The sequence below is a fragment of the Terrapene carolina genome, unplaced genomic scaffold (genome assembly GCF_002925995.2).
Source record: "Terrapene carolina triunguis isolate 2854851 unplaced genomic scaffold, T_m_triunguis-2.0 Scaffold136, whole genome shotgun sequence".
Lineage (NCBI taxonomy): Eukaryota > Metazoa > Chordata > Testudines > Emydidae > Terrapene > Terrapene triunguis.
Genome location: NW_020664487.1, coordinates 4,159,450 through 4,183,661, shown reverse-complemented (window position 1 = coordinate 4,183,661; position 24,212 = coordinate 4,159,450). Strand labels below are relative to the sequence as shown.

Genomic DNA, 24,212 nt, shown 5'->3' with positions numbered 1-24,212 from the left:
TTACAAATGTGTAAGTCAAATGTATTTGAAGCCAAAATTGGATAGATACAAAGATACACAGACTGAAAGCAAAGATACATTCCATATGAATTTCTGAGATGGCAACCCCCTGAGTTTCACATAGCTATTGCACAGAGATGTCCAAATAGTAGTCTGTGGACTACTTTCAGGTGGTCAATGGAAATGTCTTGTCACATGGTACTGGTTCTCCCAGTTTCCAGTTTGAGAGAAACAGGACCAGAAAGGGAGGGAGATATGAAAAAGGAGATTGTGTGATTGTTTTCTCAAAAAGAACAAAAGCACTTGCCACACTAAAAACAGCTAAAATATACAAATCTTACTTAATATAACTTTCCCCGTGTAAACAATTGCTATAGTTACCACAGACACCTCATACAATTATGAATGAGATGGGCTGTTGGCCTTCTGATTGCAAATGGAAAGTGGTCCACAAGACAATCTTTCTACAAAGAGATGTTCTCTTATGAAAAAGCTTGAGAATCTGAGCTCTAATCTTGAGTTAGCTTTTTACTGTTCACATTTAAATGGCATCACTCTAGTGGATTTAAAACAAGATTTTTCTTAATATTACCTACGTGTCATTTTTGATGATGAATAAATAGATCTTTCCTTCTCACTGAAGACACTTTTGCAAATTGGTTGGCTCATTTGGGAAATACTAGGAAACTTTATTAAAGGAAGTAATGTACCTTACAGTACATTAGGCTGGCCTGAGTTGATATTTGTATTAACAAAATAAATATATGTAACAAGCAGTGCAAAATTACAGTGGAATGGAGAGCCAGCCCTCTGCTATCCTGGGTTGTCCATGGTTTTAAAATCGTTATCATTTAGGTCTGGTGACTAGGACATGAGCTGAAGTGTCACCATCACTATAATTTTTTATTTTTACTTTTTTTGTTTTTTTAGAAATACCTAGTTTTGAGAAGCTTTATATTCATCTCTCTTAAAAAATGGTGATGCTGTGTATTAAAAGCTGGAGATCACTGATTTAAGTAAGTTATGGCTTTTGTACTTTAAGCATATATATTCTAAACCAAGCATCAGTAAGTGTCCTGGGTAGGTTATATTTTCTGTTTCCAGCAATGTTCAGTAATGTGTGTGCTTTGCACCTCAGAAGTGAGTCTGCCAAGGCACTTAGAGAATGTAAGTTCTTTTAGGGACTTCATGAGAATGGGCTACAATTGACACAAAACAGAACCCATCCATCAGCAGTGTCAAATCTCCCAACAAGCATACTTCCTCTATAAACACTCAAAATCTACTAAAAATCCACAATGAGAAAAAAAAAGTCATTTACTGCATGTCACTAAAAGACAAAGATTTCCCCTAATAAAAGCACAAAGAATGGATCTTGGCTGCCTGTAAGAACAGAACAAGGTTTTGTTTTGTTTTCAAAACAGAACAAAACAAACAAACAAAAACCCCAGAAATACCACACGCTTGCTATTTCCACAAATCCACTTCCTTTTATCTATCCTTGGAGGTCAGTTTTTCAATCAGTTCTTGAAGTGGAGCCAGTTCTCTTCTGTCAATAAGGTTGAATTCCTGTAGAAGAGGGGGAAAAACAACATTTTACTTGAACAGACAATGTAGTGTTAGTACCAGCTTTACATTTAATTATAAAGTTACCCTGGAGTTTGCAATCGTCCAGGCTTACCTGTTAGCCATTTTCAACATGTAGGTAGCTGGTTCAAATCCAATCTAGGTCACTAATGACTAAACATGGTTACAATCAGAAGGCTATTCAGCAGCCTATGTGAAATGAATTAGTGCACTCAATAAAGTGCCTGGTAGATCTATATTCCAAAAAAAGATTTTACTTCACACTCAGTAAACTCCCTTCTCAGATCCTGTTCTGCATTAAGGCCATCCAGCAATGCTGCTCAGACAGTATTCCCCCTTTCATAACTTCTAAAGGGCCACTTCCTTGATGGAAAACAGTAGCAGCCAGGAAATGCACTCCCTGCAGCTTGATTTCAGAGTTTTCTTCTTCTACTGGCTGTGAATTAAGGTTTTCTTTGGTACTTGTCTGTCTTGTGGAAACATGTCATAATCCACTGTTGCAATCTGTTAATACTTATAGCAATAATTATACACTACAATACCAATAAGGTAGCATCTTGGGCTTAGAGCTGCCCAATTATGTAAAAACACCTGCTTCTATATCAACTGCTAGAAAACTCAAAGAATGGTATTTTTATATATCGACATTTTAATATATGCTGTCTTCAGAGTAGAAGGCAACCATTATCACAGCATTCTTATGCTAATTTACCTGAACAAAAAAAATAAAGTGCTTGAAGGATGTGTTAAGATGTGCCTCTTCTTGTAGCTGGATTACTGGATCAAAGTGCTGGTGGTAAATGTGAGCATAAACTCTAAAGAGACGCTTTAGAATGGTCTTTGCCACTGACATGAAGTTCTTTGGGAAAGGAACACCTAAAAAGAAACAAACGTATGGTAAGCGCTTTGGGGCAAAAACTGGGTCTTCATAGATTTTAAAGCCAGAGGGACGATTATGCTCACTTAGCACATAACACAGGCCACGGATTTCACCCGTGATTCCTACATCAAGCCCATAACTCCTATCTGAGTTAGAGCATATGTTGAAGAAAGACATCCCATTCTTGCTTTAAAGACTTCAAATGATGGAAAATCCCCCGCGTCTCTGCATAAATTGTTCCAATGGCTACCCTTGCTGTCAAAAAAATTGCACCTGATTTCTAGTTTGAATTTGTCTAGCTTCAGCTTCCACCCACTTGTTATGCCTTAGTCTGCTAGATTAAAGTGTCCTCTACTATCAGAAATCTTCTCTCCATATAGATACATAACTATGATCAAGTTACCTCTCTACCTTCTCTTGGATAAACTAAATAGATTGAGCTTCTTTTGTGTCTCACCTTACGACAGACTTCAAATCATTCCTGTAGCTCTTTTCTGAACTCTTTCCAATTTATCAACATACCCTTTACACTGTGGACACCAGAACTGGACGGAGTATGTCAGTAGTGGTCTCACTAATCCCTTATACTGGGGTAATAAAACCTCCTTACTCCTACTCAATATTTCCTTGCTTATACATCTAAGGATTGCATTTGCTCTCTTAAGCTACTGCATCACATTAGCAGTGCATGTTCACTTGGTTATCCACTATGACCCTGTTAGTCATTTTCTGAGTCACTGCTTTCCAAAATATAGTCCCTCATCCTATTAAAAAAAGGCTTCATATATACTTGAACAGGGCCAAACAAAATGGAGATCCGAGCCCTCTGTGCACTACAGTAAGATCAATATTGAATAATTAAAAAGCACTATTAACATTACTGTTAATAATAATAAAAGCAGCTTTCCTCTCCCCCACTCGCTGTGCCCAACAGCTCTGAACTGAAGCACTAAAGCAAATGCCATCTTGCTAACAGGTTCTACGTTGCCACCTACTGAGCAGGGTATTGCTGGGAAGAGGGATGACTTAAAAAACAAAACCTATTATAGGTTCATTGCACCTGACTAAAACCATGAACAAGTAAAAGCAAAAGCCATTTGATTTTGACAGATGGTCCATTTTTTAAAATGGGCTGTCATTAGCTGCTTGCTGAATAGTGCCATGCATTTAAAGAAGCCTCCTCAAAACAAAACATTTCCCAATTTATTTGTAAACAATAAGTTCTGTATTCACGATCAAGGGTGCAAAGCTGACCCAGTAGGGGAATGCCTCCTTGGGGCTATGCGTCTTTCCTGCACAGAAACTTATTTTGGTAGTTGGGAAAACACTATATTCTGCAAAAAGATACTAAGGATAGGGTACAGGGGTTGGAATTACTTTTCCTCCTCTCCTATTTCTCTAGAGCAACACCCTGCTTTTTAAAAGGAGATAGCTGAAGAATCAATGAAAATACAGTTGCTTATTAAATAGAAACACCCTTTTTCTACATCCTGAATTTTAACAGGTTTTTATTAAGGATTGCTCTTTTATGTATCATGTCTGATAGCCAGGCACACAAATTGTACCTGCTTAAACAGATGCAAGTACCTTCAGTGTACTAATAAATTGTTCTTTAACTGTCCTACAGGAGTCACTAATCATTTAAATAACAACTCAATATTCAACAGTTCACTATTTCTATTTATTGCTGAGTTCCCTTTGGGGTTGAATCAATATTTTTTCCTTCCTGTAAATTCAGACACAAAGCTATACATGCTTTTCAATGCCAAGAGATCTTAATAGTCCTGTACAACAGGATGCTGATTTCACTGTTCATTTTTACCTATTTTGGATGGAAATAGTGTTTCGTCATCCAGTTGATCCTGGACCCAAGTCATCAGGTAATCAATGTACTTTGGTGCTGAGCACTTGATTGGTTTCTTTATGTTTGTCCCATCTGCCCAGTGATACTCGTATCTGGGTTGGAACAGAAAGGAAAGACATCTCTTTAACACACAACTGAGTCATTCATACAAAAGCCTTGGAAAGGTTTTTTTGTTTCTGTTTAAGGATTGAACTTGATTTTTATAATGCTTTTAGAGAGACACACGCCTGGTCCTTCCCTATCACCAAGGGAGTGAATATATTGCCAACCCAGGAATGAAAAGGATTGCTGAGTGCTGCAGTGCTAAAGTCCTCCCAAAGGAACCAATGAGCTATATTATATTCCTCTATATTCCTATAGTATATTATATTCCTCTAAATACAAAAGAGAATGATACTGCCAGTTTAAAACCATGTGCTTTCAGAGAAAACATCGTTACCTATCCTACAAATCTGATCTTAAATTATGAGAACTGAAATAATATAAATAAATCTTATTAACTTTTAAACAGCTTAAGTTTAGGCTTCATTTTTTTCAGCTTTGACTGAAAATAGCCTAGTCACTTTCATTTTCTATTCTTAACACAATAGCAGAATGCTGTGATGTTTGAGTGGCAAACAGCAGGGGAATGTTTGTTTAAAAATGTTTCCTCCAGAATTAAAATTATGAGAATTTTTATTGTTCATACATCTTTGTAAAATATGTTTAAAACATATTTGTTTAAACAAGAGCAAAATTGTGGACACAATTTAATCAGACAGTGCCTGTTTTAAACAATTTAAGGTGTTTTGTCAGTTAAATCAGCAACTAGGAGAACCTTTTCACAATAATTTTTAGAACAGAGATCAGTTACGGCAGTAAACAAGACTAACATTTATTTACACATTTCTCTTGGTTTATCAAAGCATGGATAGTTCTTTGAAAACATCTAGTCAATGTGCAGCGGCAGTCCAAAAAGCCAACAGAATGTTAGGAACCATTAGGAAAGGGATAGATAGTAAGACATTAATATCATAATGCCTCTATATAAATCCATGGTACGCCCACACTTTGAATACTGTGTGCTGTTCTTGTCTCCCCATCTCAAAAAAGATATATTAGAATTGGAAAAGGTACAGAGAAGGGCAACAAAAATGATTAAGAGTATGGAATAGCTTCCATACAAGGAGAGATTAAAAAGACAAGACTTTTCAACTTGGAAAACAGATGACTATGGGGAGATATGATAGAGGTCTAAAATATCATGAATAGTGTGGAGAAAATGAATAAGGAAGTATTATTTACTCCTTCACATAACACAAGAACCAGGGCTCACCCAATGAAATTAACAGGCAGCAGCTTTAAAGCAAAAGGAAGTACTTCTTCATACAACCCAGTCGACTTGTCAACTCACTACCAATGATTGTTGTGCAGGCCAAAACTATACTGTAACTGGGTTCAAGAAAGAATTAGATAAGTTCATGGAGGATGGGTCCATCAATGGCTTTTAGCCAAGATGGTCAGGGAAGCAACCCCAGGCTCTGAGTGTCCCTTGCCTCCGACTGCCAGAAGCTAGGAGTGGCTCGATAATTACCCTGTTCTGTTCATTCCCTCTGAAGCATCTGGTATTGGTGCTGTCGGAAGACAGGATACTGGGCTAGATGGACTATTGGTCTGACCCAGTATGGCCGTTCTTAGGTTCTAGCATAGAGAGAAATCAAAGAGTCTACCTGCATGTTAATGAGTTTACCACGAACTGCCCAGTCCTAACACTGATTCTGGCAGAGCAGACCTTCAGCAACCCCAGCCCTAGGGGAGACCTGAGGTAGTTACCAGCTCATCACAGCTTCAGCTCAGAACATGCACAATCATGACATGTTTACCCTTTTATTTCAAGAGCAGGTAATTAGCAGACATAGTTTTTTCCCCCAGGCATACATTCAAAAGGGTGGATTCAAAGTGTGTCACTTGCATTCCCCAGCTACTTCCTAGAAAATCCAATCCATGGGTATTGTCCTAAAAAGTCCTTTGAACTTTCTCATACCTTCCAGAAATTGCATTAATCCCATCTTCCTGCTAAAGCACTTCCATACTAATCTCACAATACATAAACATTTGCATTTCTAATATAATGTACCCCAAAGATAGCAATCCTAATTCAGAAAGGTTTAACTTAATTCAATGAAGTTCATTCAGGATACTACAGGATACTGTCAGTCTGTCATATAGTGACCCACACCATTTCTTGAAGCATCGCCTTGTTCCTCTGAGGTCTTTTGTGCATGTATTGACCCTGCTTAGCTTGTGTGACCTGACAACCTCGGAGTATGAAGTGGTATGACTTCTAAGAAATAGTAAAGATATACTCTCTTCCACAACACATACTATAAGTGTAAATATGCAGAGATAATCTTCAAATACTCTGACAATCCCCACATGTCTGGCTTCATAAAAGAAACTGGACTAAAACTTTGAGATGGTTTGATCTATAGCAGCAATGAAGTGTGGGTACCAGTAAGAATACTGGGTGCTGTATTACATTTGGTACTTCTAGGGGTCACGAAGCTGATAAAAATCAGTGTTTTCCGCATGATTAAATGTATTAATCAAAACATTATTCTGGGACTGAAACTTCTTTAGAGGGTTCCCAAAATATAGAACAGCAGCATTAGGGCAGTTATGGAAGATTAAAACCAGACTCATACATTGACTCAAATGAGTGAGCAAGCACCTACATCTCTAGTAGTAAAACAAACATACCATGCCATTGCCATCAACTAAAACTCAACCTTATGGTTGGATTGGTCTTGTTTGAAAAAAAGAGAGAAAACCCCCAACACCTCTGTAATGCTCATGGATCATGTTATAATAGAGACAAAATGATATTTAGTGGGTAGAGTAGGAAGTATAACACTTACAGTGACTAGCTGTAGGATCAAACAGCCCCAAATGACATTGTTAGGATTTACCAGGATTGAGATAGATTAGTTAATCGTTCTTTCTATTCACATATGCTAATGATTCTACCTAAATGTGAAAATATGCCTACGCACTAAAGATAACAAGACCAACTCCTCCTCCACAGAATTCTTATACGCACATACACTTTTTCTTTCCAATAAAAATACCTTTGAGAAGGCTGTAGAACAAAACTATCACTTTTGCTTAGCAAAGCACCCATGCTAGGTGGCTAGGATTAAGATTTTTAAGGGTATTATTATATACATAGGGACTTTATATATAACATCTTTAAATTTCAATAAAGAGATATTAATTTGACACAGTTTAAAATACTGTATTCAGTTTTGACTCTCCCATTTGCCAAGAGACACTGGAGCAAAGGAAGAGGTCAGAAAAAGGTAAGTGGGTTGGCACACTGCTGAGAGAGAGGAGCTATTAAAAGAGGCAGATTCAAAGGAGGATATATAACTGTTCTCACAGCAGACACGTAAGGCAGAGGAACAGAAATTTCATATTTAAGTTTATGAGCTTAGGCCAAAATTGGGATTTGTGGATACTCTTCACTTCTAAAAGTCAGGCCTCTTTTGTGTAAGTGCCTGAATACAGAAGTGCTGAGCACCCACAAATCTAACTGAAGTCAAAGGGATCTTTAAGTGCTCACTCAGAGAAAGAAAAAAAAAAGGCCACTTTTATGAAGATACCTAAATTTGGACTTGGAAGTCTAACCCTAGACATCCAGATGTGAAAATTGTGGCCTTCATGTTTTTTCCAGTGTGTACGTATTGGCAGACATGAAAACCAATGAGACAAGGGGGAAATGAAGCAATAACTCAATTTCCCCTCCTTCCTAGTACCTTGTAAACATATTACTTTAACAATATATTTTATACAGATGAATAACTTTTCAATGTGCTTGTTCTGCTTATGGTTCCATGACAGTTGATGTGGCAAATACAGTCATGAGGACTGATGATTGAAAGCGGGTGTAGCTCGTTTTGGTTGGGTTGAGGAAAGAATATGGGTATGAACAGGACACACTGTTTTAAGACATGAGTAAGTGAAACTTACTATTTTCTTTCGCTCTTTTTATTTTTCTGACAACTAGCCATACAATGGACGACTGGGTAGTGGAAGGCAGAACGTAAGGACTGTTCCTGCTGCTGCTACTGACCTCAATGGGCATGTCTACACTAGCATTTTTACCGGAGTTAATTGATTACTCGTTGCTCAAGGTACCTAATATGCTTGTAAAGGGCTAGTCTGGTAAAACCTCCAGTGAAGACTCGGAGCCACAGGAACGGGACTGAGCCCATAGTGCGTGGTATGTAGATGTGAAGAACATAAATTGCCTCTTGGCTAATAATAGAAATCATTCCAGTCTTATACCTGCAAGCAGCTCCCCATCTCCAAGCAAGATCTCAGGCCAGGGAGGTATGCAAAGAACTCTAGTAAATAACTTCCTGTACTTAAAGGTCCCTTCCTAAGGGCATGGCTACACTTGCAGATGTAGAGCGCTCAGAGTTAAACCAGCCTTCGGAGACAGCAGCAGGGAAAGGGCTGCCGTGTGTTTACACTGTCAGCTGCAAGCGCAGTGGCGTGACCACATTAGCAGCTCTTGCAACGCCACAGAGAGCAGTGCACTGTGGTAGCTATCCGAGTGTGCAAGTGGCTGCAGCGTGCTTTTCAAATGGTGGAGGGGGTGGAGTGTGACAAGGAGTGTGTATGTGGGGGGAGAGACAGTGTGTTTTGGGAGGCAGAGTGTGTCAGCATGCTGTCTTGTAAGTTCAGACAGCGGCAGGGGGAAACCCCATCAGCCCCCGCTCCCCCTTCCCCACACACAGTCTGCCTCGGCAGCAGCAGCAGCATTCCACAGTAATGGTTAGCTTTGTCCCAGAGCAGTTAAGCATGCCGGCTGTCAGAAACGGAGCTTTGAAAGGGGATATCCCCATGCCTGCAGCTGAGTTCAAAACAACGACAAGAGTGGCCACTTGACTTCAAGGGATTATGGGACATTTCCGGAGGCCAATCACAGTGCAGTAATGCAACACGTCATCCACACTGACACCTGGGCATTTCAGCCAGGGTGCAGCAAGCTCTATGCTTCTTGTGGAGGTGGATTACCAGGAGTGCTCCAGCTGCAGAGTCCAGGCGCTCTAAGTGCCTTGCAGTGTGGACACCTCAGGAGTTAGGGCGCCCAGGGCGGATTTAAGGCGTGCTAACCTGCAAGTGTAGCCAAGGCCTAAGATAGCTGCTGGAAAGAGGTAGTGAGTGTGAGCTGCAGAGACCCCAGACACAGAAGCCCAGAAGCTGCTTGCATTTAAGTCTTGCCCAGAACACAAGGTAGGATTCCGCATGTCAAAAAAGTGCTTTAGCCCAATCTGTCCACTTCCAGGGGGTTACCTCAAATATTTATCTTGGGATTTGCAAAGACTAAACCCTAATAATGTGCAGCAGATGCACAAGACTCCATACCCATGCCAGAGGGAAGGTTATTTTCACACATCAGTGGATCTTCAGTTTGGTTACATATTTCATAAGCTTCTGAAAACAAACCTTTCAGTTTTGCTTTGAAAACTGATGGGCTGTCTCAGTGATTTGCAACAGTGAACCATTTATATGCTACATGTTTTGTGCATCGCTAATCAGATATTTGTTTCCCTTTCAATATAACTAAATAGTGCTACACCCATCTTGTCAAAAATTTATGGCAAAAATCTACATATCTTGCATTTTTCAGTTTTTCTAGAAGGATGTTGCAACCAGAGAGCAGGACACAGGAAGTTAACATATGTATTTTTGTAGTGATTAACTAGAAGGTTGCATATAAACCAAATTAAATAATAAATATCAGTAACAGTAGTAATACATACTTAGCATATATTGTGCTTCACATTTGATGATCTCAGAGTGCTTTACAGTATTGGTAAATATCATCCCCATTTTAAGTTCTAAGAACTCTCCTTCCTTCCTTCCTCCTCCCCCCTTTTTCTCCCCCCCACAAAAAGGTGCCTGGCAAAAGTTTCTCAAATTAGCTCACTTCAGCTTATGAGACTCATGGTCCATGAAGATCTACTTCTGCTTTATTTATTTTTGTCAATACTCCCTGTTTTCATTGTCACGGCTCAGAGCTAATTGTACCTTTGATTACTGTCTGTCTTCCCGAGTGCAACCCTCTTAAGTGTTAAGACCTCTTGCCTTCACCTGTCGCAGGATGGAATCCTGCAATTTTCCCACTCTCAGATTGGGTCTTGTATACCACCTGTGATTTTGCAGCCAGCGAGCCCCACTATTCTTCCCTTCGCGAGCTGTGACCAGTGTGAGAACACAGGAACATAAAACAGCCTTTCCAAAACAAAGTATTACTTAATCTCATCAATAGGAACAAAGCATAACAAAAGCAAAGGGCTCTTAACACAAGAGCCTACATGCATAACTGTCTTACCTAAAGTGTGGGTAGACCTAGCTGATGTGACACCCCCATTTCTGGGAATGGCTGGCAGCAGGCAGCTGGGCTCTAGCCACGAAATTGACAAGAGCGCCAACAGCTGATGTAAGTAACGCACACACCGCGTTGCCCTAACTACACCGACATAAGCCTTATACCTCTTGTGGAGGTGCAGTTATTATGTCAGTGTAGTAGGACACTTACATCAGCAGGAGGAAGGCTGTAGTGTAGACACTGCCTTATGTCGACCTTACTGTGTAGTGTAGAGCAGTCCTTTGTTACGGTGTTGGGCGTAGTCACTGTTTATTTTTAGGCCGTAAGGCACGTATAGAGTAATTGTATAAAATACCATCTGGCCTTTGGACTTAATAAAGGAATTTATGGTTATATTAGTGTCTGGTGGTCTCCCACATTAATATTAATAATTTCTAACATTATTAATAATTCCAACATGCTAGAGTACATCCTCCACCCTTTGGAAATATGACAAGCAACACCCTAACGATCAGACAGACATAACATGCACAAAATGTTACAGGCAGCTCTCACATCCTTCACATTATTTTACTTATTTATTAGAAATAGTAGCTCTGACCGTGACTCACCTGAAGAAAAAAATTCAAGACATGGCCTACATAGTTTTTGACTTTTATCATATCACTTTTGATTAGAGGTGGGATTTTTAACCACTATACTGTACTGGTAAAAGTCCTACTGTGGATGCAATTATACTTGAATAAAGGCACCTTATACTGGTATATCTTAGGCCATGTCTACACAGCAAACTTTTGCCAACACAAGTTACGTCGGCATAAAGCTGATGCAGTTAGTATACCACTTGTGCACATGCATACTTGGTTCCATGTGTCAGCACTGCGTGCACTCAGGAGTGCGTGTGTTGACGCTCGGTGTGGTGCGGGTATCCCATTGTGGTGGGATGTAGGTGCTTGGTCCCACCGTTCAGCGCACTGCCTTTTGGGAAGATTTGGCAATGCACTGTATGGCAGAAATGAGTCACTCAGGGGTGACCTGGGAGCAAGGGATCACCTTCCAGGCAAGCAACTTTCTCCATCCCATAAGGTCATCTATATCCCATAATTTTCCTACCTTTTTAAAAAATCCCACAAGCCTGCGTGGCCCTCCTCGCTGTCTGACATCTCTGACAGAAGCATGGAGCCTGCACAGTTCTGCACTATTGTATTAAGCATTGCAAACACAGAATGCATGATCCTCTGGTATTTGCAGAGCTGCAAGAAGAACCAAATCAGCAGAGAACATGACGATTTCGTAGAGGTCAGATGCTGTGGGACACAGCGAGAACCAATTCAAGATTAAAAAGAACAGGAGTACTTGTGGCACCTTAGAGACTAACAAATTTATTAGAGCATAAGCTTTCGTGGGCTACAACCCACTTCTGCATCCGAAGAAATGGGTTGTAGCCCACGAAAGCTTATGCTCTAATAAATTTGTTAGTCTCTAAGGTGCCACAAGTACTCCTGTTCTTTTTGCGGATACAGACTAACACGGCTGCTACTCTGAAACCAATTCAAGATTGTTGGTGGTGTTCAAGGAGTAGCTGCAGATGGTGGAGCACTATTTCTGAGCCAGAGAAATGAGCCTTGATTGGTTGGATTGCATCGTAATGCAGATTTGGGATGATGAGCGGTGGCTGCAGAACATTTGGATGTGCAGTGCCACATTCCTGGCTCTGTGTGCTGAGCTTGCCCCAGCCCTCCAGCGCAGGGACACCAGAATGAGAGCTGCACTGACAATAGAGAAGTGAGTGGCAATCACACTGTGGAAACTCACAATGCCCGATTGTTACCGGTCAGTGGGAAATCATTTTGGAGTTGGAAAATCCCCTCTGGGGGCTGATGTCATGTAAGCGTGCAGGGCCATTAATCGCCTCCTGCAGGACTGTGACTCTTGGCAACGTGCAGGACTTAAGTGGATGGATTTGCAGCAGCGGGGTTCCAAAACCGCAGTCGAGTGACCCCTACGCATATCCTATTTTGACACCAGACCACCTTGCCACAGCTTACATCTACAGAAAGGGCTACTTTTCTATGGTTATGCAAGTACTGCTGGATCACAGGGATGCTTCCCCAACACCAAAGTGGGCTGGTCAGGGAAGGTGCACGAAACTTGCATCTTAAGAACACAGGAATGTTCAGAAAGCTACAAGCAGGGACCTACTTTCCCGACCAGTGGATCACCATAGGCGATGTTGAAATGCCAACAGTGATCTTGGGGGACCAGCCTACCCTTTGTTCTCCTGGCTCATGAAGCCATAAACCAGCCACCTCGACAGCACCAAAGAAAGATTCAACTACCAGCTCGGCAGGTGCAGAATGACAGTTGAATGTACTTTTGGTAGACTGAAGGGAAGCTGGTGTTGTTTACTCACAAGGTTGGATCTTAGTGAGAAAAATATCCCAATGGTTATAGCAGCCTGCTGTGTCCTGCATAATATCTCTGAAGCAAAGGGGGAAAAGTTGCTGCCAGGATGAAGAGCAGAGGTAGAGCGGCTGTCTTCTGAGTTTGAACTGCCAGACACAAGGGCTATTAGAAGAGCTCAACATGGAGCTATATTGCTCTGGGAGCCTTTAAAAAACCACTGACAGTAAACCACAGTAATGGGTTGTGATGTACTGTGCTCTGCCTGAGCCCGGCTGTCTTGGGGCTTGTTAGGAATTGTGGAGTACTGTACATTTATGAATATAACAGTGTCAATGCACCTATTTATTTCATGGTGCTCGCTGTACATTTATGACTATTACACTGTTTGCCACTGATCCTGTGAGTTGTGTCAGACCGTACAGCAAGTGGGTGCTTGCACTACCATTAGGCATTCTGCAGCATATGCTGGGGACTAAAAGATTATTTTCCAAACAATAAAATTTTATTGAGTAAGGCAAATATTGTAAAAAAAATTCTGTGCAAATTAAAAGCAAATGCATTACAGCCTTAATAAATTTATGGAACAGAACTTAAGAAGTGGAAAAAACATTCAGGTCCATGTTAGCTACACACAGCAACCATGGCTTTCACATGTCAGTGGATGTGAAGCTGTGGTTCTCCTTAACATTCCTGTAGGGAGGAGTGGTAGGGTTCGGGATGTGGCCCCTGATGCCATGTGGAACACTGAGGGGGATGTAGGGAGGTGTTGTAATGGAGTTTTCCATGGACTGCAAAGGGAGGCGAGCCCGTGATTGTTGAACCTGTAGGTCCACAAGAGTCTGCAGCATCTGTGTTTGTTGCCAGAGAAGCCCCATTATGCCCTGGTGCATCTCCCTCCCTTTCCTTTTCCTGGTGGGACTCCTGTGCCTCTCTCCTGTCAGGTCTTTCCTTCTCCATACAGTCGGCAGTATTCACCCTCCAGGCCCTCTGCTCATGGTCTGATGCAACACTGGCTTCCCAGATCTCACTGAATATGTCATCTCAAGTCCTCTTCTTTCTCCTCCTTCTCTGGCTCAGGTGTTCCGCAGGTGTGGAGGGGAAATCCCTCAAGGCTGCAACAGCAGCAACTACAGAAAAACATCCAGAGATACCATTGTCAATATAATGACAACGGAAAGCCAAAGTTAAGATTCAGAACTCCCTTCCCTCACTCCCCATGAGTTTTAAACAAGACATGCTTATTGACACTGCTGCTTTGGAATGCTTATGCACGGCACCACTCACAGCACCAGTCATGGTGAGTACGGCCCACCAGGGAGAAGGGAAATGAGGAGGGAATTGCTCCGTTGCATGGAACTACGAGTAAAGGGCAACGGTATTGAATACTGGCACTGTTTTCCACAGGCGGTGGTGATTTTAGCTGATATCTCACTCCTTAGGGTAACAAAGGCACGGAGAGCACAGCTGCTACTGGTGTCCCAAAGTCACCCAGGCTAGTATACCGCTAGCCTGTTTCCTGCAACGATGCCTACCAAAGTTATTGCTGACTGGCGTGGGAAAGTCCTACCCGGAGGAAAAAATAAGGCTGCCATCCCTAGAAACCTTTGGGAGAGGACTGCAGAGTACTGCCATGGAAGTTTTATCAAGATCTCAGGAGGATTAAGGAGACATCCTGGTATACACAAACAAACTGCGCTGCATGGCCCTCCTGTCTAATTCTACAGGGGAACGAAAAGCAGGTAACTCTACCTCTTATTGTTGTACTGCTACCTCTTCTGGAGTGAGTAAATTAATGAAAAGTCAATAGGTGTGTCTTGTTAAGCTGGGGGCACATCATTGTAATGGGAAATACTTTGAAACACTTACCCAAGGTTCCTTCCGCTGCATCGGGCTTGCCCATGCTCAACTGCCAAGGCTGACTGGACTGTAGTGGAGCCTCAAACAGGTCCTGGCTCGTGTCGTAACTGGACCCCCAGGTCGCATGTCCCCCATCCTCCTGCTCTTCCTTCTCCTCCTCTTCCTCACTGTTCACAGCAGGGGCCTCTGACTTGAGCTCCTCAGAGGTATCCAGAGTAGTCTACAGGGTGGTAGTGGGGTCTCCATCAAGAATGGCATGCAGCTCTTTGTAAAAGTGGCAGGTCTCCAGCTCGGCACCAGATTGACTGTTGGCCTCCCTGGCCTTCTGATATGCCTGCCACAGCTCCTTTGCTTTCACACAGCACTGCTGCTGATCCCTGTCGTACCACTTCTCTTGAATCACCGATGCAATCTGCTTATAGGTGCCCACATTTCTACAGCATCTTCTCCACACAGGTCAAGGAGAGACAATTCTCTCCAGGCCAGAGCATGTCTGGAGAGTGTAGCCAGCATGGTCAGCTGGGCAGGTGCACACAACAGTGGAGAGCTGGTAGGCGTGCTCACCAAACTGGACAATCAGGAAAAGGCATTTCAAAAACGTACAGGGCTTTAAAGGAGGGGGCGGCCTTCCAGTCTCAGTGAACCCTGGGCAGTGGAGTTCACAACTGTGACCAGAGCAGTCCGTGTCGAGCATTGTGGGATAGCTGCTGGAGATCTGTTCAGGTTGACACAGGTAATGCAGTGCCTACACTCGCACTGTGTCAACCTCAGCACAATGATAGCTCACTGCCACTCGGGGAGGTGCTAATACTGCCTCACTGTAACAGAGCACCTACATCGGCGGGAAACAAATGTAAGTGTAGACACATGTGCAACTAGATTGACGCAAGGCAGCTTATGTCAACCTAACTTTGTTGTCTAGACCAGGCCTTATTTTCGTATGGAAAGGGGAACAAGCTCTGCTAGTAGAAGACACTTTTATATTGGTATAACTGCACCACACTAGGCTGGTTGCATGGGTAGACAAGCACTCTTCTAAATCTTTATCACTAACTTAAGCCCACCAAGTCAACACAGCATGCTTGCTTCTAATCAGATAAACAGTATTGCAGATGAATAGTTTCACTGTATTCCTTAACTACATATTACAAATTCAGAGTTCATGTTGCATATGGAAGTAAAAGCAGAGAGACAGGGGGGAAGATGCACACATACACTTTTTTATAAAATATTTATGTGTAATATCAAGCTCTTTTCAGTATACAGAAGATTTGTTTCCCAGTTTATTTTACATTAGAATGTCAGGTATTTTCCGCTCTGTAAGACACTGGACAGCTGCAGAACTAGCAGAAGTACAAGATGACATGTATCAAGTAAGTCAAACTTCAGCAATTGAGAGGGGGAGGGATTTCTGTCAGACTGTTTAAAACTGTGGTTGATTATTTTTGTAATATCTAGTTAACTAAAACACATGAAAAAAAGAAAGCTTTCCGTATCCCCAACCCTTCATTTAGGGGGTTAAATGGATACCAGTCTGCCTTACAGAGACTTTTTTTTTGTTAGAGAACTCACTGGGAAAGATCAAATTGGACATTCATGATATTTCTAAGATTGGGGGCAGAGGAGAACCTCAGTGTCCCCCCCCATCCCCGCATTGTCAGGTCTTCTTTTTATATCATAAAGCAACAAGAGAGGGCACAACATTTTCTCCATCTTTGTAAGTCACCTTTAATGCAAGAGGAACTGAGCATTATCACACGTTTGCAAATAGAGATTGATCTCAAAAGTTGCACTCTCTCAATAATATATAACAAGTATTCTTACTTTGGGCCAGCTGACATCACTGGGCAGCTCTCTTCTGTACAGAAGTCTGTAATGGTACCATAAAGCATATTGATCTGGTTGAAGAAGTCCACAGCTGTAAAGAATTTAAACAATCAGTTAGCAGTCTGGTAACAGTCTGCCAACAATGCAAACTTCATGCAGTTCTAATTACAAAATTCCCACTGCTGAACAGGTGTATAGAGTTATGTAATGAAGCTTCCACATTGTTAATTGCTTTGTAAATATTACAAAGGAAATGTGAGGCACAGACAAAATAGACAGTTGCGTGTAAATGTTATATTAAAGTCCATCGCCATACAACGATTTCTGTTCTGCTGGTTATGAGCCAACTATTAAGAATTTATGTTTAGCCTTTTAATGTATTTAAAAACATTGCACTTCATTTAGCAGTGCATTTCATTGAGTATTTGTTTATTTTGGGGGCATGCTTATTACACATTCTGGGAGAGAGCTGTCTGAAATATTTAATAATATTGCACCTTTCGCAAGGAAGGAAAAGAGTTACCATATATAATCTATCTTGGTCAACATTTTTTAAAATAGAGCCTAAACATTTTTTTTCAAACTTGCTGGGCAGCAATAGGAGGTGCTGGGTGCTCGGTGCTTTTTAAAAATCAGGCCTCTTATTTAGGAGCCTAACTTTAAGCTCTTGTTTTTGAAAGGCTTGGCTTCTGTAATCAATTTATAAAAATAAACCTACTTTTCCCCCCACTGACTGATCATGATTGCAGTTGGCACACTCTTTGTTGCTCCAATGCCACACAAAGGAATGCTGTAGGAGCATATTTTGTCGCAGTTCAATGTAAATTACAGGCAAAATTAAAACAGGAGAATCAATCACAAGCTGTATTTCATGGAACAAATTTGTGATTGGTAACAGCTAAATACTTCCGGTTCTATGCATAACACTTCATCGGGATAAAGGTTCCATCTGTCTTCCCGCAATTATTCCCATCTGCCTTCCACCCAGGAAGAATTCAGCTACTGTAATAGTCTCTGCTGGCGAGCTCAAGTAAGACAAATCCACAAGAAAAGATGATCTATGATATTTTACATACAAAAAACAAACAAAAAATTGATGTGAAATTTAGACAGATTCAGCTGCAATTTACAAAATCTATTACAGTAACTCCTCACTTAACGTTGTAGTTATGTTCCTCAAAAATGCAACTTTAAGTGAAATGATGTTAAACAAATCCAATTTTCCCATAAGATTTAATGTAAATGCGGGGGGTTAGGTTCCAAGGAAATTTTTTGGGGGCAGACAAAAGGCATTATATACTGTACAGTAGTGGGAAGGTGCCCCTGGCTTACCCCTGGGGCTCAGGGCTGGGGGTGCAGGGTCTGGGAGGAAGTTAAGGTGCGGGAGGGCACTCAGGGTGGGGGTGCGGGGTCTGGGAGGGAGTTAGGATGCAGGAGGACGCTCAGGGTGGGAGTGCGGGAGGAGGCGCAGGCAGGAGGTGCAGAGCACTTATCTGGGGCAGCTCCTGTTTGGTGCAGGGGGTGTGCAGGTGGTTCTGTGCAGCGCGGCACCGCCCCCATGGCCGCGATACTGGGAGCTGCCTCCCCCTCCCCCAGCAGGCAGGGCCACCCGGAATGCAAGGGCTTTAGGGGCTGCAGGGCCCTGGGCTAAGGGGGCCCCGGGGCCCTGGCCTGCAGCTCTAAAGCCCCTTTCAGAATGCAGCCCTGCAAACACGGGCAGGAGGACTCGGGAGGAGCAGGGGCAGCCGCGCAGCCAGCGGCCGGAGAGAAGCAGCGCTTTCCCCTTCAAAGCTTCCCCGCTCGCTCCCTCCCTCCCTCCCAGAAAGTCCTAAGCACCGCCAAACAGCTGTTTGGCGGCGGGGGAAGCGCTGGGAGGGAGGGAGGGAGGAAGGGAGGGGGAGGAGGCGGAGAAGAGGAACTTGTGCAATGCTCCCTTATAAAGTCAGCCAAACGACGTCATAAGGGAGCATTGCACAACTTTAAACAAGTATGTTCCCTAATGGAGCAGCGACGTAACTTCGAAACAACGTTAAGCGGGAGGACTTTAAGTGAGGAGTTACTGTATTTCATTTTGTCACTGCTAAATGAAGTTTCTAGCCCTTTTGGCTGCATGGCTAGTTTTGACAATGTGAATAGATGCACAATTAGTTTTGTTTCCGTCTGTCTGCAGACTCAACAAAAGCACTGCGGGTACTTTTACACAGCAAACGGCAGCCCATGGCAGCATGTCTCAGAGTCTGGGTCTACAGACTCAGCCTTGTGGGGTTTGCACTTTGGCACTAAAAATAGCAGGGTAGACATTTGAGCTATGGCTGGAGCTCAGGCTCTGATGCCTAGGTACGGGGGTGGGCCTCAGAGCCCAAGCCCAAACATCTATGCAGCTATTTTTAAAGCTTTAGTGCAAGCCTGAGTCTGTAGACCTGGGCTCTGCAATGGGTTGCTGCTTGCTGTGTAGATGTACCCTTAGGGTATGTCTACACAGCCGACAGTAAAGTGTTGCTGCAGCAGCGCTTTAACATCAGCTGTGTAGTCGCGGCTCCAGAGTGAGCTCTCCCAGCACTGTAAAAAAAACCCACCTCCGTGAGGGGAATAGCTCCCAGCACTGGGAACGTGGCTCCCAGAGCTATAGCACTGTCTACACTGCCACTTTACAGCGCTGAAACTTGCATCGTTCAGGGGTGTGTTTTTTCACCCCCTGAGCGAGGAAAGTTTCAGTGCTGTACGTGGCAGTGTAGACAAGCCCTAAGAGACTTAAGACCTTCCACTACTTATCTTAGTTGGGCAAGGTGTGTGAAACTAAATTAGGGCCACTTCTATGCCTGTGTCATGCTGAGATGGATCCCCAAAATACTCAATTAATGCCCTCATTCAGTGAGCTTGACAAACAAATCACGTCCTTAAATGTCATTTGAATGAGTGTTCAGCTAAGAATAAGGCTCTTCGCTCCCAATGCACAAGTAGCTGAATGTCCTATTGACTCATCTTTGGAGCATTCAGATAGACATTTTTGTATTGATAGCCTTCATTAGAAGGTGACATTTACAGAGCTATCAGTTACAAAATGCAGCACTCCCACAAGCACAATCTGCAGACCGCTAGGGAGCACTGTGGGTTTTGCAGTCTTTACATGAAACATCATGCTCAGCCATTTCAGTCTCACTGAACCTGTTATCCAAGGCTGGGGTTGAGCTTGGGGCAGGGCACTAAGAAAACAACTTGCACTGCTCAGTAACAAACCCCCAGTGAAAGGTCTGAACTTAAGGGAGTTCTTTTGGGCAATCCCCTCATGGAAAAGGGATCCACACCCAGAACTCAAGGACTGGAGTATCTGAGGTAGGGGAGAGGACAGGAGAGATCCTTTAGGCTCCATAAATGACACTTAAGGAAAGTTACTTCATAGACTATATGCAGAGCATGCCCAGCAAATTCCTGCCAGTTATTTTAGTTCATCCCACTTTTCAGTTGATGTAGTAAACACAGGCTATAAACTGCATTGTGCAAGCACAATCACCCAGGAGCAAATCAGCTCAAGACTGGTGGATCATATGTTTAGTGCACATTCTTTGGAAAAGCAGTAGCAGCAAATGGCAAGACATCATTCAGGGTGGGAGGGGGAAGGGGAAGAGGGAGGTAGTCATGGAAAGGGAGGGTTGTTAACACTTGTTGGGGGGAAAAAAACCACATCATAAATTATTAAAATCTTAATAGGAAATTTTAGTATCAAAAGAACTGCAAGCAGATTTTGTATATTGCAGCCAATTTTGAACTTTCCAGTCTTCAAGAGCTGTTAATTAGGTTTCCAATCCTCACTCCCCCAAAACCCCACTAACCCCGATGTCTCCTTAAATGCAGACATGCCCAAATCCACACAGGCTTTGAAAGTATGACTGTTATTGCTTTGAAGCCCACATTCTGAGTTTCAAAAGGGCGTGAAGCATATCTCCCACCCTCCAAATTCATCAGTGTGTGACAAACAAGCACAATGTGGGCCACCCATTTTTGACATACATTATGCAGTGCCTTAGCCTGTTAATTTCCCCTTTTCAGTCACAGAGCTGAAGGTTGTAGTGGTTTTTTTTAAAGCAGTTTCTCCAGTTATGGAAGTGTGTGTTATCTGCTCATTAAAACAAGTAAAGAACCAAGGTTTGTGGGTTTTATTTCCACATCTGTCACTGTGTCTTCGGGGAAGACATTTAAAATTTTGTACCTCAATTTCTTTCTTCTATGAAAAAAGGAGAATAGCAGGCTTCTCATAAGGGGTTTTTAAGCTCATATGTTTATTGCACATGTAGGACGTTAAACCCAATAATTTAAAAATATTTTAGTTTTTTTGCCTTTCAACTTCATTGAAAGTTCCCACAATAAAACTATTTTGTAAAATAGATCAACTATTTGACACACATATGTAACCCATTGGCACAAAACATCATAGAGGTCAAGTTCTGGCAAGATTCAAAAAGGGTTAGGCATTTATATGGATAAGAAGAAAATCCACAATTACGTTAAATGATACATAAACCCTCATGCATCAGCCAACTATCGCACCCACTGTTCGGGATAAGGAAGAAACTTATATGGGCAAATAACTCCGTAATTACCCAATTCAGGGATCCTACCATTTTCCTCTGAATTACCAAATATTGGCCACGGTCACGAGACATGACATCAGATGAGACATAGCACCAGTCTAATCTGGCAGGGCAATTCCTAAGTTCTATTTTTCTCCTCCATTGTTCTTTGCCCAGCAGTTTTGAAACGTTGCCCTCTCTGCTCCCTCAGACTGAGGCACACTGCTTTACTTGTACAGTTGTGCCTGCAGCATGAGGAGAACATACCCTTCTGCTAGGGAGGGCACACAATATTAGGCCTTCTTTACATATCCTAAACAGGTAACAAACCCAATGTTTGTCCTTTACAGGCCACCTTTAATAGGCTTTGATGGTGGCAAACTGGAGAGCAACTGAAAGCAGGAGTAGTATAATTGGTATATGAAGCATCCTTGGTAATGTTTAGTCACCAAAATTAGTTTGCTTTTTAGACAGTTTAAAAAAAATCTATTCATGCTAAATTTTGTAAACGACCTATTTCGATGATTTAAATATTCCCTTGTAATGTTGGAAACTCATACCGTAGCATCGTGCGGACGCATAGGAACTAGAAGGTCAAGCTAGGCAGTATTGCTTTACTGTCCAAGCAGCATAAAATGTGGAAAGGAAACACACTGTTTAAAATATACATTCGTCCAAAGTACTATTTATACTGCACACCCATGTATACAACATTGTGCAACAGGGGAAGCACACACCAAACCACCAAGTTCCTGCCCTGAAGAGTCTACAGTCTAAATGCAAAACAGGTAGAATATCAACATTACATGGGGCATCCGATTATTACAGCCAAAACTCTCCATGAAATGAAGGGCTGTAGGAATTTTTGATGGAGGGGGCTGGCCCCCTGAGTGTTTGTTCCAAGATGATGGGGCACCAGGAAAGGCAGTACAAAGGAGATAAAATGAGTGATCAGGAGAGGCATGTGCAAAATATAAAGGATGGGAGTTGTAGGCAGGGATGGTATTCAAGAGAGCTTTGTAAGTGAGGAGAACCTTGAACTTACTACAGAAGAGAGGAAGCCAGTGTAAATATTCAGAGGGGGAGAAAGAAGAAGGGGAAACATGGTTAGAGCAGGCAGAAAGGATGATAATTTGGGCATCTCTTTTGCATAGACTGGATGGGAAGAAAGTGATAGGAGAAACAGCAAGGACAAAGTTATAGTAACCAAGTCAGGAAGTTACCAGAACATAGACTAACACCTTGGCAGGAACAAAAGGAAGAGATTAGCTTTGGAAATGTAAAGAAAAGGCTTAGAATTTGGTGAGGGCAGACGAAAGACATTCTATATATACACATTTATAATCTTCACATCCGTTTTAGACTTGATCCTGAGTAGTATTCATCCAAGCAAATGTTTGAAACTCAATGTGGAGAAGCATGTACAGTTGAGAAACACAGCTCTAGCTGGAATCTGAAGGAGTAAATCACCCTAGGATGATACTTAGGGCAGGTCATCACTACAGGGGGGGGTCGATTTAAGATACGCAAATTCAGCTATGCGAATAGCGTAGCTGAATTCAACGTATCGCAGCCGACTTACCCCGCTGTAGGGACGGCGGCAAAATCGACCTCTGCGGCTTCCCGTCGACGGCTCTTACTCCCACCTTTGCTGGTGGAGTAAGAGCGTCGATTCGGGGATCGATTGTCGCGTCCCAACGGGACACGATAAATCGATCCCCGAGAGGTCGATTTCTACCTGCCGATTCAGGCGGGTAGTGTAGACCTAGCCTCAGTTATTTGCTAGAAACAGTGTTGGTGTTTCCCCTTCACTGCTCATCTGATTTGTGAATGAGCATTTAGATTTTAACCACAAAGAGAAGCAATTCGTTTTGGAAAAACCCATAATTTCACCACATGGAACAGAGGGGTTTTTAGCTTGAGCCACTTAGCTGCTGTGAATTCTAACAGACACCACGGTTCTGCTCTTCCAATTACAGTACAACACAGACTGACCAGTGCATTAAGAACCACACACTGCACAAGAGACAGCTATGCAGTTGTCCTTATCCATTATCAGACACATCACTGCCCACCTCATGTAAAAAAGGTCAGTCAACTTACTATTAACTGCAACCCATTCATTTAAATCTTCACCCTCTGGCAGCATAACGGCCATCCGGAGATTACCGCTTCCAAGCGTGGCTTCTGCATGTTTTAACAGCTCATACTGGTGAGACCCCTCCGGAATGTTTTTCTTTGGTTTAAAGGTTTTAGAAGAGCGACTACCACTGTGAAGGGGAGAAGAAAAAAAAGATGTAAAAGAACTTGTAGGAATTGAGGGGACGGAGCGAGGAGCAGGGAAGTTAAGAATCAGTGTAGCACTAGTGTGAACACCTTCCCCCCCCCCCCCCCCGATTTTTATTTAGATCAAGCAGGATGTTTACAAAAATAAAGAGCTACAAATTACAGAACTGACTCATATTTGTTAAACAATTGCTTGGAACTCAGATTACTATCTATTTCACTGTATTCTCATCTATTAATATTATTTCTGAGCCAGCTGGAAAAAGGGGATACCCATCCTACCATCCATCTCATTGCAAGCTGGGTCAAAGTTAAAACATTAAAAAGCAGCTTACCAGAATCAAGATGACCACATTTTAAAGCCACAAAAAAGAAATTCTCTCCCACTTCCCAAAGATTAAATGATTAGAGCTGAGCAAATACTAGATTTTTCGGTTCAGGAGCCAAACAAGAAAAACTGAAAAAAATTCCAGTTTGATTTGAACCAACAATTTTTTTCACTGAATCAGAAGACTTGTAAAAATTTGATTTTGAAAAAACTGAAATGTTTTGAGTTGA

The 24,212-nt window shown here is 42.3% G+C and overlaps 1 protein-coding gene across 1 annotated transcript; it reads right to left on the bottom strand.

The window, feature by feature from the left end:
• Window positions 1–604: 604 nt before the first annotated feature.
• MOB1B (MOB kinase activator 1B) lies at window positions 605–23,628 on the bottom strand. Its single transcript, XM_029911913.1, has 5 exons — window positions 23,472–23,628; window positions 16,798–16,891; window positions 4,290–4,423; window positions 2,300–2,463; window positions 605–1,569 (listed from the first exon to the last, which is right to left on the bottom strand). Exons 1-5 carry the CDS (start codon window positions 23,524–23,526, stop codon window positions 1,492–1,494), a joined length of 525 nt encoding a protein of 174 aa, XP_029767773.1. The 5' UTR covers window positions 23,527–23,628; the 3' UTR covers window positions 605–1,491.
• Window positions 23,629–24,212: the final 584 nt, after the last annotated feature.

Excerpts from the sequence above, each read along its gene's own strand:
- MOB1B (XM_029911913.1), bottom strand. The coding sequence starts at position 23,526 with ATGGCCGTTATGCTGCCAGAGGGTGAAGATTTAAATGAATGGGTTGCA. Across the intron at positions 16,892-23,471 it reads TGAATGGGTTGCAGTTAATA|CTGTGGACTTCTTCAACCAG; the intron begins GTAAGTTGACTG and ends AATTCTTTACAG. Across the intron at positions 1,570-2,299 it reads ACTTTATTTTTTTTGTTCAG|GAATTCAACCTTATTGACAG; the intron begins GTAAATTAGCAT and ends CCTCTTCTACAG.